Source organism: Scyliorhinus canicula, chromosome 15 (genome assembly GCF_902713615.1).
Source record: "Scyliorhinus canicula chromosome 15, sScyCan1.1, whole genome shotgun sequence".
Classification (NCBI taxonomy): Eukaryota; Metazoa; Chordata; class Chondrichthyes; order Carcharhiniformes; family Scyliorhinidae; genus Scyliorhinus; species Scyliorhinus canicula.
This window is the reverse complement of record NC_052160.1, coordinates 121,997,493-122,015,028: the sequence shown is the minus strand read 5'-3', so window position 1 is coordinate 122,015,028 and position 17,536 is coordinate 121,997,493. Positions and strand designations below refer to the sequence as shown.

Here is a 17,536-nt window from a genome sequence, read left to right as displayed (position 1 = left end):
TCTTTGTGCTGACAAAGGCTCTTTTGTCAAAAGTTAATCTTCCATTAAACGCCATTAAGGAGATTCAGAAATTCCATTAACCCTCTCTGTGTGACTTTAAAAGTGAAAGATTTTGCACAAATGCATTAACTTTTTTTACATTACCACACGTTTGCACTGCATCATCCTGAAATTGTAGTTCATTGTTTTTGTTTTACTGGATTTAAAGATTATTGTGGCATAGAATATTTAAAATGCAGTTTCTTAATCCTTCTCTACATTTGTATTATTCATAAGTGTAAACAATGATAATTTCATCAATCCATAATACCTCATTATAAATTATTGGATTAGGCAAAATGTTTAATATATATATATATATAATTATATATTACACAGTGTAATATAAAATATATTATTTTGCTGGTTGTTTGGGCAAACACATGCTGTAGAGGTTCTAAATTGTTATATTTTTGTTGAATATTGTACTTCTTCGCAATTGTCTAATTTTGATTCTCACTCCCCTCCCCAAATAGATAACAGCCGGGATTTTCAATTTCCAGCCGCTGCGATAGGGAATCCCAATCGGGCGGAGAATGGAGCATTATACGAAAAACCGCCATGTTCTACCCCCAGCGACCCATCCCCGCCCACATACTCTACCTTCTCCCTGACTTCTCAAAGCGGCTGCGGCATTTAAACCCACCTGCTTCAGGGCAGAGGGTGTCTTTAAAAGGCTTCATTGCCTCCAACGTGCCACGATACACTGCTGAGCCCCAGGAGCCGGTAGAGCTGGCACCTCTCTCACCAGTATTTGAGGTGGCAGATCGTGTGAGAAATGTGGAGCTCCCGGCTAGGGCAAGTAAGAAGAGTGGAGTGGCAATGTATCTGTGATTACCACTCCTCGGAACTTCTGGCTAAAATGTTCTTGTTCTACCCATGGAACACACAAATGTGCACTCTGGGTAATAGAAGAACTGCAATTGACACCAATCCAAGACTTACGTTAAGTGATTCTCGGCTGTTATGCTTCACACGAATTCTGGGTTCCTGGATTATATCCAAGTTCGTTCCAAACACAGTTAGAGAAGTATTGCCACTGAAGTAAAAAAGAACAGAAGAATTTTGTACTCAAATACACTGAATATAATTGACTGTTAATAAATATTGTTTCCAATAAATAATTTAGTTTCCAGAACTTCATATTAAATGATGTCAAAATAAAACAGGAATGTTTATTTGTTGTCTTCAAATCTTCATTAAAAAAAAACAATTTGTCATTTTACAGAAACGGATGCAAATCGCATTAAAGGACATCATTCTCCCACTTGCACAGAAGAAAAGCTGTTGCGGCTCTTCATTTTCTGTTGGCTAAAACCTCAATCAGAAGATAGTTGCTCCAACTAAAAGACTAAGATCTTTAAAATTATTTGTTTTGGTCCTTGGAATAATCTATGTTGTCAACACTGGAGAGTTCAGCAACATTGTATTCTGCTTGTCAATACTTTAAAGTAAAGTAATCTTTATTGTCATAAGTAGGATTACATTAACACTGCAATGATGTTAATGTGAAAAGCCCCTAGTCGCCAGGGCACACTGAGGGAGAATTCAGAATGTCCAAATTACCTAATAGCATATATTTCGGGACTTGTGGGAGGAAACCGGAGCACCCGGAGGAAATCCATGCAGACAAGGGGAGAACGTGCAGACTCCACATGGACAGTGACCCAAGCTGGGAATCGAACCTGGGACTCTGGAGCTGTGAAGCAACAGTGCTACCCACTGTGCTACCGTGCTGTCCAAGGTCTGTTTTTTTGAGGTCTGCCTGAGATATTCTCTCAGACCCAATGATCCTGACCACCCTCTTTAGTTGAAATGCCTGCGCTGCCCAAAACTTTAATATACCAAAGCATAACCCAGAGTTATCACAAAAGGATCCTCTTATGATTTGATATTGCGTCTTGCACACACTTGACTAATCTTTCTGAAGCTGGCTGAAACAAGACAGTGAGAAAGGTCAGATAAGAATAATTAAGTTGCTTAAATTTATAGAAGGAAGTGAAGCAAATGGAATCATGGGCGGACATGTCAGAGATGGGTGAGCACATAATATTGCACCAGAGGCCAGGATGCCGGTACCACCCCTTCTTCAAGGTATGTTCCAGAGGCGGTATTAAGGATGGAAGGGCTATCCATCCTCATGTAGCAGGTAGTCAATTAAAGTTAGTTAAGGCCAATTATCACAGAGCATCTCTAATTTTCCAAACAGCCTGCTGGCCCCACTACCCGCAGTGAGGCAGTCTTCAACAATGGTGACCAAATCGGTGTGGCCATTTTAAAAATTCCAATATTTTTAAAATACAAAGAGGGCACATCAAGTTGGAGACACTCTCTCTATCTTTCTCCCCCCCCCCCCCCCTTCACCTCCCACCTACAAAAGCAGCTTTCTGCTCATTTTGTGCCTCCTGGCCCTCCAGCTTAGAGTTCACCTGCCAAATTTAGTTGGACAGCAAATGGGCCCTGTGGCCACTCGTTGGTCGCCCAGATTTGCAGGGAAAATTTAATTCCCTAAAACGCGTACGCTTTTGTAGTAAAGTCTTCAGTGTAAATTGAATGTACCATTGGTGTAACAGGTCTTGCTGCCTAGATATTGCATGATAAATTATTAAGTAGTCTGAGGCACAAATATTACAAAAAAGCGCAGCCTAATGAAATCCTCTTCCAAATATTGCAATGCTGATTGTGGCAGAATTTCATTTCTTGGCAGACTGTTCATTATTTATTAGGAATCACCTGCTCTGTCAAAATGTTAATTAGATGCAAAGAGCTGAATTTCTCACATTATGGACCATGAGAAATGAAAAACAGACCCATGGAGTTTACGGACGGTAATGAAGAAACAGCTGCAGATTTAAAGAGAAGCTTGCTCCTCCAGAAAAAAAAAACAGCACCTCAGCAATTTCTTGCAAACTATTCTGCAAGTCAAACATCCCTCGGAATACTTGTCAAATGTCTTTGTTTTATGCTGTACGTTGAAGAGCTCGAAAACCATAATCACAGCAGTTTTTTTTTAAAAACAGTTTTAATGTGGCATTGCTAAATAAGTGCCGATGGTTTGAGAGGTGTTTACAATTTGCACCACATCAAGTTTTGACTGTAATGGGCAATGTTACACCGGTAATGCAGCACTGCTGGTTTTATGCTTCGGCATCTGTTCTGCTATTCGGAGTGCTTCCTCCTTGTGCTGTTCTGCACAGAGCAATTATACTTTCTTCAGGAGTATGGATATGCAATTGCAGCACGTGGCAGGATCAGTGAGTGATATTTTCGCATGTGCAATATTTCTTTTCTCAGTGTCATGAAATATCACCGATAGAAACTGTGAAAATAACACCAACAGATGTTGAATAAAGAGCTTAATTTAGACGTCAGCAAGGTACAAGCATTGATCTACTCAGAAATCCAAAATGGAAGCATTCAAGAAGAACATTTTCAAACCAAAATTATCGATGGAAATTCAACTGGATAGCAGAATGCATTATGTGCCTCAATAAATCCAAGCATATAAATAATGCTGACACGAAGGTCTGGCAGATCAAGAAGTAAAATCAACTTCAGCACCATGCCACTATGACCTAGGTGAGTGCTCACTTTATAGCCTGAGCTTACGATATTTGCCTACATTTCTCTCCTAAAAGAGTCATATGCCTTTGACTTATCGCAGGTGGCATGTTTCCACCATAACGTACTGGAACTAAGGATATATTGAAGTCTAGTCACTGTCACTTTCGAGTACTGTGCTCCCTTGCAGCATTCTTCAGACACTGATGTGTAAATCCACAGATGAAATGAAATGAAAATGAAATGAAAATCGTTTGTCGTCATGAGTAGGCTTCAAATGAAGTTACTGTGAAAAGCCCCTAGTCGCCACATTCCAGCGCCTGTTCGGGGAGGCTGTTACGGGAATCGAACCATGCTGCTGGCCTGCTTGGTCTGCTTTCAAAGCCAGCGATTTAGCCCTGTGCTAAACAGCCCCTGCATCATTTGCAGGATGCACCTGGATAATCTGTGGCAACATCAACACCTTTTCCCTTCAGGAGAAGGGTGTTCAAGTTTGGTTCACAATGGGTCTCAACTCTTCCATTCTGTTGGGGCAACAAATAAACAGCTGCAAAGTCTCCACACTTCCAGCACCAAATGCCCGTTGGCAGAATCATCTTGCTAAAGCTTCCCCCAAGTCCTGAAGACAACTCAGGCATCCAGTAAGGCATCATTCTCATTTACAAAATAGACGCCATTACGTATGGACAAATCTCTCAAAGTGTTGAGAATGATAATAAGTTTGACTCACCACACGTAGCACAGAAGCAGTAGTGGAGAGCAATTTTTCTTTTTAGGATTCTTCTGGCTCCCTCTTCTTGATTCTCTTGAACCCAGGCATAAATTGCCTCTATTTGAGTCTGATTACCCACCAAACAGGTCAATCCACCAAAATTAAATTGAAGTGGGGATGGTGTTTGGTAACGTCACTGGACTAGTAATCCAGAGGCCTAGACTAAGGACAGGATTTTTCCCTCCCACTGTTGGGATCTTCCTGTCAAACAGATTGCGGTATTATCTGCTGCAGCTTTCTATTTTTGTTGTTTTGGCATTTTAAAAAAATGATCCAGTAGTTTTGTTTTTCCAGCATTGAAGTGATGAACTTCTTTCTGAGCATACTATAGCCTGATAGATATTTGCAAAGATGCCAGAAAAGTGAAGACACAAGCAATGCCTGATGGTTAAAAATGCCAACTCTATATCAGCATAAACAGCAGGGGTCTGCAGTGAGAACAGGATGTGCCGTCAGGGTGTGAGAAAAGGAACTGGTAGGACATTGATTGTTGCTACGCCTTGGACAGATCGTAATTAAACACAGACCTCAGTGTGTCATACTCCTGTGATGAAATACGACCCTTGAATGAGGCACGACTCTTACACATTTGTGACCAGACATTGATTGATTGATTACTGCTGTCGTGAGAGTATCTGACTGGAAGCACTAGATCAGTGCCAACGACATTGGTGTAAGAAGGAAAAACAAAGAGACTTCTGAAGCGATAGCCTGCAGGAATACCCATATTAAGAAGCCGGGCTTTGGGTCTGGTAACCAGAGAGGACATCAGGATGCACCAAGATGGAGTCTGATCACCGCGCCTCTTAATTGGTGGTATTTAGGTCCAAGAGTATGTTTTAACAGCTTTGAAGAACATAGTTTTGATACTGTGTGTAATGGAGTTTTGATACAGTGCTTGATAGAACCTCATTTGTAATAGTGATAAGCATTGGGATTTTTATATTGTGTTTATAAAGAAGTCATGTGATTCAAAGTTAAAATGGTTGTGTCTACCAATCCTCTGGAGCAGGGGTCTCAGTCAACAATATGAAGGGTGAAGAAATGAGAAAGAATCTTTCACTTGGAGCAGAGGATTTAAGAAGCTGTTTCTACTGCCTCAAAATATTTGCGTAATGATATTCTGCATTAATAACGACATCAGTAAAGTTTTTCTTATTGTCTTTTAATTGCTTTCTAATTAATGCACAGACAATTTGTTCGGATTTTGCAGGCAGCGGCAAAGCAACAGAACTCAGCGTTGACCATGAAGGAAGCTCCCACAAAGGTGTAGCAATCTCTGGGGCAAAGCTTCCCCCTTTCAAGACAGTAGCTTAAAGTTGAGGGGCATGGAACAGCAGTCCTGTCAACAAACAGGGTCGCAGCCAATTGCATTCTCACAGATAAGGAAACCAGGAATTTAACACAGAATTCTTCGACTTTAAAATTTCAGAAAGCAAATTATTTCATCTTTTAATCTCAATCCAAAGATAAACTTAAAAAAAAACTACTTTAATGTGTGTGTTTTGTTAAAAAATCATTATGAAGAAATCTGACATCCCACAAATATGGGTCGGAGAATCGGCCGCGGCCGCCGAGAATCCCGCCCCCGCCGTGGCAGAAATTCTCCGCCACCCGGGATTTGGCGGGGGCGGGATTTTCGGCGGCCGCGGCCGATTCACCGACCCGTGATGGGCCGAAGTCCTGCCGCTGGGAGGCCTCTCCTGCCGCCGAGGTTTGAACTACTTCTGGTGGCGGCGGCGGGATCGGCGGCGCAAGCGGGCCCCCGGGGTCCTGGGGGGGGGGGGGGCGGGGCAATCGGACCCCGGGGGATGCCCCCATGGTGGCCAGGCCCGTGATCAGGGCCCACCAATCGGGGGGTGGGCCAGTGCCGTGGGGGCACTCTTTTTCTTCCGCCGCCGCCACGACCTCCACCATGGCGGACGCGGAAGAGAATCCCCCAGCGCGCATGCGCCGGTGGTGACGTCAGCGGCAGCTGCCGCTGACGTCACCACCGGCGCATGCGCGAACCGGCGAAGGCCTTTCGGGCAGCCCCAGCGCCGGGCGTCAAAGGCCGGAGTGGTTGGCGCCACTCTGCTACGCCGTGACCCCCCCGCCCCGCTGGGTAGGGGAGAATCCCGCCCATGATCTTCGCTTCTCAGGGCTAGTTGGTGGCTCACAATTCTTAAGTTAGCATGGCATTAAAAGCCCTGTTGCAGCTCGGTCAACAAGGTGCAATCTTTTCAAGGGTTTTTACAGTGAGATTGACAGAGCAGAAGGTGGCTATTCTTCTCAGTTCAAGATTTTACAATGATTGTAGTCAGGGATACTTCAATGGTGCACCTTCTGGAGAAGCACAGAGTCACCACAACTTCTTCTGAGTTCCTGGGTATTCTGTACATGACAATGAATATTAACAGTTTTGCTGTTCTTAATGTAGTATGATCTTGGCTTATAGATTTTTTTTAAAGTTGAAGAGTCTTTTATGGTCCCAAAAGATTGCAATACAAGTAGTCGTGAAATGTACATGTTGCCTATATGTCCAGTGTGCCGTACATGAGTATATCCTAGTCATTAGCATCTCTGCCACAGTGTTTGGGATTCACGTACTTCCTACTGATTAAAAAGCCAGTTATGTGGAGTGTTTGTCACCCTGTGATAGATCTGTGCTTTAAATTAGCGATGCAATCAAAATCTTGATAAACTTGCAGTGAAAGGATGTGCGAAGAGGTGAAACATTGCACAGTAATTCTTATAGCTGTACATGATGCTTCTCAGGCATATCCCAGAGGAAAGCACTCTGTGGAAGTGAAAATCATATCACAGAAAAGTCCTGCTGCTGCCACTTCCTACTGATTAGTCACGTTTTTGTGTGGCAAATTAAAAAAACAAAATAGCTTCACTGCACTTATTATTATTAAAAGTATACAAAACAGCATATTGTTTCCTACATAAAATGCATTTAAGAAATAGAACAATCACCATTGTTTGTCTGACTAACCTTAACAAGTAATATATTAAATCCAAGCCATTTATAATCAATAGAAACACATTCTCGCTTCTTTGCTTTGAGTACTATGGTTTTACTTTGACATATCATATACCAGGTTCATATATTTAAGAAAAGTGGACAGCTGCTTGAAGTTCTATATATTGCAGCTGAAAGGAAATACCTCATGTTTCTACTCTATTTTGGTGTAAAATGGTTCTAGCGTCACTTTTACATTAAACTTGTGCAGGTTTTTAAGTCTCGACCTAACTCTGATGGGAAACAAAGAGATTCCCTCCTCTGGCAGTCTCATTCTGCTTCACTCTGAGATTAAGTCAGACTGATTCAGGCTGCACTGACGGTGTAACAATACTGTTGATACAAAGCAAAAATATTTTGTACGGACGGTACAATTGTTTCAATTCACCCCGAGTAATACTTTAGTTTTGAGCATCAATGTCATCTGAAGTTTGGATGATAAAAGATCTGGTACCTGGCAATGCTCCACTCTGGTTCAATCCGTAGGACAGTGGGATCGTCAATAAATTCAAACTGCAGGCTGTCCTCCATCTGAGCTCGATCGACACTCACCAAAACACGCACAATGCCAGGACCATGAAGGGATGGAGCAGAAACGCAAACAACTTCGGACACAGACCTCCTTTAAAGAAAAAGGTGGAGAAAGTTAATTAAAAAAACATAATGCAGTGTGTCTTTGGCAGCAGCACTGCAAAAACAAAATGTGGCCCTGCTTTTTTTCCAATACAAAAGGGTACAGCTCCTCAAGTCTGACAGTGTTATCGATGCCAAGTAACCACACTGATTATTACATACAGATTTTCTTGTACTATTGATAACCTGCATATTCCAACAATATCCTTCCCTGTAATATTCCTATACTTTTAAGAGTTGAAAGTGGTGTTTTTTTTGCTATTATTTTAAGACTGAGTTGTGCTTCACGTTTGATTGATGAATTAATGCGATGCACATATATTGCAGTTCTGAATTAGGACAGCCTAAATCTGTGCATATCCACAAATTTGCACATAACCACAAATTTGCAACTAAAACATTTACATTTCAGAGTAACTTAATTTAAAAGGTAGCATTATTGTATTATGTATCGATTCTGAAATCCATATCCAACACTCAAGGCTAAATCTGTCTGCAGGATTTCATCAATCTTAGCAACTCCAAATGCTGGAAGGAATTCTTCTGTAGCTCATCTGCCATTAACAGTGGGCAAAGGTAATGGGGGCGATTCTCCGAGCCGGGCCGGAGAATCGCGCAACTGTGCCACGACGCCGGCGCGCAATTCTCCGAGGTGCAGAGAATCGGCGCCATTTGCGCGGCGCCAGCCACTGGAATCGGCGGGGCCGCTGATTCTCCGGCCCGGATGGGCCGAGCGGACAGAGTCCAGCCGGCACCGTTCACCCCTGGTCGCTGCTGGCGGGCCCCTGGAAAGAGCACCCTACCTACCTCCACCTATCCCCGTAACCCCACCTAACCTTTTTTTTTAACACCAAGGGCAATTTGGCCTGGCCAATCCACCTAACCTGCACATCTTTGGACCATGGCAGGAAGCAGGAACACCCGGAGGAAACCCACGCAGACACGAGGAGAACGTGCAGACTCCGCACAGCCAATGACGCAAGCTGGGAATTGAACCTGGGACCCTGGAGCTGTGAAGCAACAGTGCAACCACTGTGCTACCATGCAGCCCAATCCTTTGATGTTAACAGTATTCAGAAAGCTATCGATTTCGGAGTTGCACATACTCACTGATTGAGCTTCCTCAACCCTCTTGAGGTAGAGAATTCCAAAAAAATTCACCACCCCAAGTAAAGAAATTCCTCCCCATGTCACGGCCTCCTGGGCTAGTGCACAGTCACTTCCAGCGCCACTTGGACCAGGTAGGAGTCACAATACAAGTAAAATTAAATGTTATTTTAAAATACACGAGGACCTTGGTTGAACCCAATAAACTGCAGTCATCAGGTTTGTAACTTTAACACAAGTACAGTATTACAATTAAATAGGGGGGGGGGAAATACAACTGACTATCTAGTACCCTTTCATAACTAGGGCCACTTTACTTACACACACGCACACACAACGATGGTTGAGAGAAAATATTAATAAAAATACAAGGATAAAGGATCTTTGATGTACTGGGAAGACCTTCTGACCATTAGGACTTCAATTGGGTATTTGTAATGATCTTCACTGCAGACTCACAAAGACAGCAGGCAACCGACAGCAGAGAGGGAGAGAACGTTGCTTCTCTTTTTTCGAGGGTCTCGAGCCTTCTGGCAAGATTGTCTACTTTTTCTGGAGATTCAGGATCATTTCAAGATTGCAGCAAGGATGTGCCAAGCACTCACTGGTTTTAGAACAATAAAACAGTTCTTTACTTCTCCAGTGGGGGAGAGAGACTGTTGTGCCTCCTCATCTTCCCTCAGACTCTCCTGAATGATGGGTGAAGCTATAAACCACACTCCTGTTAAATCATTCCCCAAAAGTAAGCCTACTCCATCTACTGGTAACTTCTTAGCCTCACTAACAACTACTGGAGCTGGGAATAACTCACTGCAATTACACTTTATAAAATGAAACTGGGATGTTATCTCCATTTACCTTATTCACCAACACAACACTTTAGCTTTCATTCAATCCTCCGGAAGGAAATCCAAATCCCTCTCTAGTTAAGAAAATCTTTCATAGCACTTGTGTCCCTTGAAACAGTTATGGATTTGGCTACATCATTATCTCCCATCTACCTCATTTTCCACTCCGGCTCCCATAGTAGTGTTTACCTCAGGTCTCAAAGTTCTAGCTAGGGCCACAGTCTGCCCTGTAGCATTCAGCACTTTCGTTCCCTTTTCAGAATCCTCCGTATGAACACCATCAAGTCCCATGGGCTTTCCTCGCAACTTCCAACAGGCTGAACGAATGTGTCCCAATTTACTGCAAGTGGTAACACCTCAGCCTTCATGTCTCACCTCCACCCTCCTCCCTTCCTGGTCTGAGGAGATCATCGCTGATTTTCAGCAATCCATTCCTCACCTTAGCTTCCCACCTTCCTTTCACTCTCCCACTTCCTAACCTTTTCAAAATTATGGGGGTGAAGGAGCAAAGGTTTATATTTATGGGTCAGCTTATAATCATCAGCCATTATCGCATCTTTTCTCGTGGTCATAACCCTTTGGTCTTCAAATTGGGTTCTTGTCACAGAAGGTGGTGAATTCTTAAATTCTTCTTAAGAAATTGATTTCTCTCGGAGCTTCATTGGCAGTTTCAACTCCCAATGCTTGTACTCACCTATTAAAATTGTTCTGCTATACCCTTTCAGGCTGTTTCCTTAATTTCCAAAACTTTCGCCTAAATGTCTCTGGAACTATGGGCGGTACGGCAGCACAGTGGTTAGCACTGTTGCTTCACAGTGCCAGGGTCCCAGCCTCAATTCCCAACTTGGGTCATTGTCTGTGCGGAGTCTGCACATTCTCTGTGTCTGTGTGGGCTTCCTCCGGGTGCTCCGGTTTCCAATCACAAGTCCCGAAAGACGTGCTGTTAGGCAATTTGGACATTCTGAATTCTCCCTCAGTGTACCCAAACAGGCACTTGCATTAGTCCCCACCCTTCATCCCCCATTAATGGGCATGCTCCCCCTCATGCCACAACCCTTGGCACCAGGTTGGCGCTGCCAGTGTGCTGCTCTGTCCAGCCACTGACTAGCCAGGGGCCTCCAATGGCCTCAGAGACCCCCCAGAGTAATCATCAAGCCAGGTCTCCGCTTCTGGGGACCAGTCCTAATCAGCGCCCGGATAAGGCCTCGCCGGTGTGGCCAGTGACCCCTGGGAGCCAAGAGAGCGCGGCCTCAATCCGTTCGTGCATATTTAACTGAGCTATATGGATTGTCTGGATCGCGCCTAATGGGCCGGGTGACTTGCGAGCAGTTTCACACCCGGTGCGAACCCCGATTTGTGCCTCTCCCACGAACGATACCCCTGCCGCAACGAGATTGGCGCCAGATGCAACGCAGTGGGAAAATAGTGGTCCTAATATAGGTTTGGAAATTTCATTATGGTTCATTGATTGTACATTTGTGCCAATCGTACAAGTGAACTTCTCTTCCCATATATTTACCCAAACTCTGAGAGATAGCGTCCAGTCTTTTATTCTCACTCAGTTACGTTATTTTGTCTTGTTGACTTGAATCTCCCTGGGAATTGCTCATGGTGTTGGAGACTGCAGCACATACATTGCTACCTTGGCTTGTCCCTTTAATGATAGTGTTCAAGTTGTCTCGGGGGGGGGGGGGGGGGGGGGGGAAAGAGAGAGAGAATTTCAAATAATTATGGTAGCTTGTAGGTTGCTAAAGTCAATTTTGTGTCAATATATCGCTTGAAACTTTCAGACTGGGCATTAAGAACCCAAGATGAAATATTGACATTCTCCCTCTCTTTTAATGTTCATGAGAAAAACATTTCCCACAGCTCATAAATTGGACAGTTGTTTACATTCGCTTAAGTGCCACCGAATGAGATCAGTGGTGCATACTGATTGATGAGAATTGCAATTATTACATTCAACAAAAGCAGACGACAACCATGAGCACCATAAAGGGAATCATTAATGTAGTGCAGCATCACAGTGATAGTTCTATTATGTTCCAAGGCTAGCACGGTGGTGCTAGGGTTTTCCACTGTAACGTATGAGAAAGAACATTTAGAGATTTGGAATGCACGGAATACACTCCAGCAGAAGAGCTAGGGCACCCTGCCAGCCTCAGGTGATCCATATGCAGCATTACAGTTGGATGGGATATATAATAGACTGTATTCTGTGCTGGCAACACCCGTCTGAGCTACTCCGAATTCTCCAGTAATTAGCTATTCAGATTATTATTAGCCTGTCAGGATTATTTTCATGTAATTCTATTCTGTTCAACTCCATTCATCAGAGGAGATTGAAAATAGAAAGCTGTAATTAGTGTGGATCTCATTAAACTCTTCCAGCCTGTGGCGCTCAGCCAGAAATCAAACCACATTATTTCTAATGGAAGACAGATCGGTTCTATATTAAGAGCTTATTGACTAACATACTGTTCTGTGCCTGCGTACAGACTGAATCTTTCCTCAATATGCTGCTTTGGTCAATAGCTTCATATTGTATGCACAGTATTTCTTGTTCTGAATCAGCATTGGCCAAGGTAGACTGCATCTTGCAAACAAGTAAAACTCCCCTCACTTGCTCTACATAGAACATAGAACAGTACAGCACAGAACAGGCCCTTCGGCCCTCAATGTTGTGCCGAGCCATGATCACCCTACTCAAACCCACGTATCCACCCTATACCCGTAACCCAACAACCCCCCCCTTAACCTTACTTTTATTAGGACACTACGGGCAATTTAGCATGGCCAATCCACCTAACCCGCACATCTTTGGACTGTGGGAGGAAACCGGAGGACCCGGAGGAAACCCACGCACACAGGGGGAGGACGTGCAGACTCCACACAGACAGTGACCCAGCCGGGAATCGAACCTGGGACCCTGGAGCTGTGAAGCATTTATGCTAACCACCATGCTACCCTGCTGCCCCTCTCTTCCACATTCAGGCCGCTTATTTGATTGCTAAGCATTAAACACATCAGGTCCTGAATATCCTTGTAAGTTGGCTGGACGGCTAGTTTGTGATGTGGATGACAACAGGGCGGGTTCAATTCCCGTGCCAGCTGAGGTTATTCATGAAGGCTCCGCCTTCTCAACCTTGCCCCTCGCCTGAGGTATGGCGACCCTCAGGTTAAACCACCACCCGTCTTCTCTCAAAGGGCTCCGCTGGACTGTGGTGACTTTTACATTTAAATTCTTGTTAGTCATTTAAATCTGCAAATTTCTCAGCATTTTCCACCTGCAAAATCTTTTTTTTGTTGCCATTTCCCATTGCTTGAAGTCCAAAGATGGTGAGAATTTTAAAAACTATTCTTTTATCTTTGCAATTGTGTACCGGCATATCGTACATGTAGAATTCCTGCAATCCCCAAAATGTAAATTTGTAGTAACAATGTCCAACAAAGCGAGGCCTTATTCCAATCAGCCATGATCTTATTGAATTGAGGAGCACCCTTCAGGGGCTGAATGGCTCCTAATTCATGTGCTTAATTGTCATCGCGCACTGCACGAACACTGGAACTCTTTCCAAGACAGCAGAGCTTTCAACCCAAGCACTGGCAAAGCTACAACCCTAACTGGTCATCGGGTAAAGGTTAAAATCGAATCGCTGGGTTTAAATATCATGATCAGCACAAACTCTCCTCTAATGATATTTGATAGCACCAGAATAACACAGTTTGGTTCCAGCCTTGTAAAACGCTTTCACTAACTTTCAAGTGCCCATTCTCAGTGTGCTGTTGCTGAAATATAGCTGCAATGCTGAGAGCTACCAAATCGAATATCTGAAAGCAATTTGTGTTTTAATACAATTAACAATAATGTTTCCAAACGCAGCATGGATTTTACTTCACAGCAGTGCCAGAAATTTCTTAAAAATCCTGTGCCCATTGACATGCCTGCTGATACAGCCATTCATAAAGCTTCAGCACAGGCATGTTCCCCACCGAGAGCATGTTCCCCACCTGTCCCATGTTGAATAGCAATCGGGAGCCCAAATAAAAAGGTACCTCACTTGCAATGTCATTGGCCAGCTTCACCAAGTCTGCCAAGTTCAGTGACTTCTACCTGCTCTTTAAGACACAGGATGGAAGATTCATTCCCTGTAGCTGGTGGGAATCTTTTGAACGTAGAACAAAGGAACAGCAGTTCCAAGATCAAGCAGCCCTGCCGACTGTAAGAAGTCATAGGAAGATAAAGTCTTCCGTACAAAATGGTGAAAATATGGTCCTCACCCGAAAAGATCAAAGCATTGGCTCTTTGAAGCCAGCAATCAGATGCACTCTGGACTCCCACTGGATTTTCTTCAAGGCAGCATACTTTATCTCAAATTTACAGGAAGATGCACCAGCCATGAAATGGTCAACTTGGAATACAATTTGTATCGAATTATACCGACAGGAGACTGGATTGAAATCAGCCGGACTAATTTTATTTCAGCTGTCGAACAAACAAGTGGCCATTGGAGGAGCTTTTGTCCGTTTGTCTGCATTGGATCTGAATTTTGGACCCAGAAATAAACGGGTATTGTTGAAATGCACTACATTTAACTTAGAAATTAAAATAAATTTAACTTCATGCAAAGATTGTGTTTTGCCGAAATGCTTGTACAGTGCTAAACTCTGATTGACAAGTTAAACTGATGAAACATTTTTGATAATTCTGTTCAAATTTTAACTCCATCGCATAGATATCACACGAAAGGACAGCTAAGTCTGCTACAATGACACAAATTGTGGAGGCTAAAAGGGTTAAATATGAATAAAACATGTGGGAAGCACTCAGGACAGGCAGCATCTATGGAGAGTGAAATACAGTGAATGGATGCGATTGAATGGCCTTGTTGCGCCTGGCTCTGTGACTTGACAAGGCTGTTAAATCCCACAAGAGGCCTCTTGCGAGATTTGCAATGCTCAAAATGCATCAAATGAGATCTCGCGAGACATCGTTATCTGGATCCCACTGGGCGAGATCCAGATTTACATATTTAAGTGAGCCATTAGGTTCATTTAAATACGCAGATGCCTGATTCTCCCGAGGCCCAGGAACCAATGCCTGCGCCGGAGAGATCTCACCATGACACCATTTAGCACTGGCCTAGGTAGTGCCAGAATGGCACTTTGTCACTGCCATGGTGCCCAGATGGTACTGCCTAGGTGCCCAAGGTGGCACTGCCAAGGACCTAGTCCTGAGGGGTGTCATGCCCATGAAAGGGGGGGGAATGAAGGGTGGGGGGTGAAGGGCAGGTATGACAGGAGCCTCTGGAAGGTTGGGGGGGGGGCGAAGATAATGATCCTGAAAAGGGGGGAGGTTGCACTTAGCGACCCTATAGCAGGTTGTCCTCAGCTGGAAGGGGGTTTGGGGTAATTGTAGTGTGTGTGGGGGGGGGGGGGGCATTGCCCGTGAGTGGGGTGTGTCGAGATGGCCCAATCTCGGATTGCTGATCTTGCCAGCGAGGTTTCTTTGTGTGGGCTACACTGGGGAGAAACTCCCCTCAGCCCAAACATGTAGGTGAATACCCGTGTGGATCTCACTGAAAAAGCCAACGAGAAACCCCCGTCAAACTCACCAAAACGACACTTAGAAATGTTTTCGTTAAATCGCGCCCGATGTTTCATGTCGATAACTTTTGGTAGATGAGATGTGCTGTTTTCGATGTGGCCCGGTCCGCGATCGGGGCCAACCGATCGGCAGACCGACCTCTCTAACTGGGGGCCTCCTTTCCTACACGCCAGCCCCTGTAGCCCTGCGCCATGTTGCATCGGGGTCGGCGCGTTAAAGGAGGCCACTGCGCATGCGCAGGTCCCGTGGCGCACAGTTCACGCCAGCTGAAGCGGCGCGAACTGCTCCAGTGCCGTGCTGGCCCCCTGTAGGGGCCAGAATTAGTCCTGGCAGTGGCCCATTCACGCCGTCGTAAAACGAGACGGAGTTTACAACGGCTTGGACACACTGCCGTGAGATTAGAGAATCCCGCCCATGATCAGGGAACAGTCAGGAATGACATGGCGATCAACAGCAATAAGAAAGATGTCAACTAAATTAAGGTACACAGAATAGTACCTGAAGGTATGGAACACTGAAGCCTGGAGAGACATGCACCTAAGAGGAGATATTGCCAGAACGTGAATAATGTGGAATCAGAAAACATAGAACATTATGAGATAGGCGAGCAACAGAGAGACCACAGCAAGACCCCTGGTCATAATCCGCAAGGGTGAGCTGAATACAGTAAAGTACCTGTGCTTACATGTTAGACCAGGTAGTGGTCCCGGGAGGCTTTGTGGATTGAAGAAACTGAAAGACAGGCACAGCAAAACTGTGAAGAAAGAAAGCTGGTAGAAAAGAAAAATCCCTGTAAAACCGATCAACTGAGTCAAAAGTTTAAAAATGAAACAGAGTAAAAAAAGAGAAACTAATCCTGGGCAGCTGGAAGCTAGACTTTTGGTTAAAAAACCCTAAGTAAAAAAACGAAGGAGAGTTGCTGCAAAGTTCAAAAACCAGAGCACACAGAGTAGTGCTACAGCTTGAAGTATGGGAAAAAAGTGGTCCCGAGCAGACAAAAAAAAATGGCTCGTTCAAAAAAATAAACAAGCCCTGCAAATGGCCGAAAAGAAAATAGCAGAGATTGCTGCAATGGCCTCCCTTTAGTAAAAGTATAAGTTTAAAAAAAGTTCAAAAAGAGCAGCCACACTCTTGCCAAAACACCAAAAGTGTAGAAAACCAGAGACACTGTTGGCAGCTCCTGAAAGCTGCGTGAAAAATAAACAGTGACAGTCTTAAAGTGGCAATGCAATCAGCGGTAATATCTTTAAAGTGGAAACACACTTCAAAGTAGCAACCCAAAGAAGAAATGAACGGGCTATGGACATGAGGGAAGACCCTGGATGGAGGGCAACGTTCAAAAAAGATCCAGGGTCTTCCCTCATAATTCTGTTCAAATTTTAACTCCATCGCATATGTGAGTCTCCGTGAGGAGGGCAACAAAAGACCCCACAAAGAGGGCAACGAGTGATCCCACAAGGGAAGAAGTATGTTGAAGAAACCAAGCAGTGCAGTTCTTATAAAACTCAAATAGAACAACTGAATTTGGAACTGTCAAGTCTTAACAAGGAAACAGAAGAAACTATTCACAGCCTTCAAAAGGAAGTTGCAGAAGGGAAGCTTGACAATGAGAAATGAACTGAAGAGGTTAAAAAAATATTGAAATTGGCAGCAGAATCAGCAATTCAGACACACAGAAAGAACCTGAGATTACGTGCCAGAACAAAATTGCTGAAATGGTCACTATAATGGAAAAGCACAAGCACTGATGTGATAAAATGTTCAATGAAAAAGGTGCCGAATTGAAATTCTGGAAAGAGAAGAAACTATCACATGACCCAAGTACCAGAAACGTAGAGTACTATTACCTTTCCTTCACATGTGGCAGATCGTGATGTGAAAGAACCATGTTATGAAGTAAATATTTTATTGTTTTCTCTGTTAGAAAGAGGTGAATGTTTTTGAAAATGGGGGATGTGATG

At 44.0% G+C, this 17,536-nt stretch overlaps 1 protein-coding gene across 3 annotated transcripts in view; it reads right to left on the bottom strand.

Annotated features, from left to right (window-relative positions):
• Positions 1-17,536, bottom strand: part of LOC119978730 (plexin-A2-like) — a 512,723-nt gene that overhangs the window by 101,606 nt on the left and 393,581 nt on the right. For all 3 annotated transcript variants that reach the window (XM_038820560.1, XM_038820562.1, XM_038820561.1), the window contains 2 exons: positions 7,834-8,001; positions 985-1,078 (listed from right to left, as the gene is read on the bottom strand). In XM_038820560.1, coding sequence (XP_038676488.1) covers positions 985-1,078; positions 7,834-8,001 — 262 coding nt within the window. The remainder of the gene's footprint in view (positions 1-984; positions 1,079-7,833; positions 8,002-17,536) is intronic.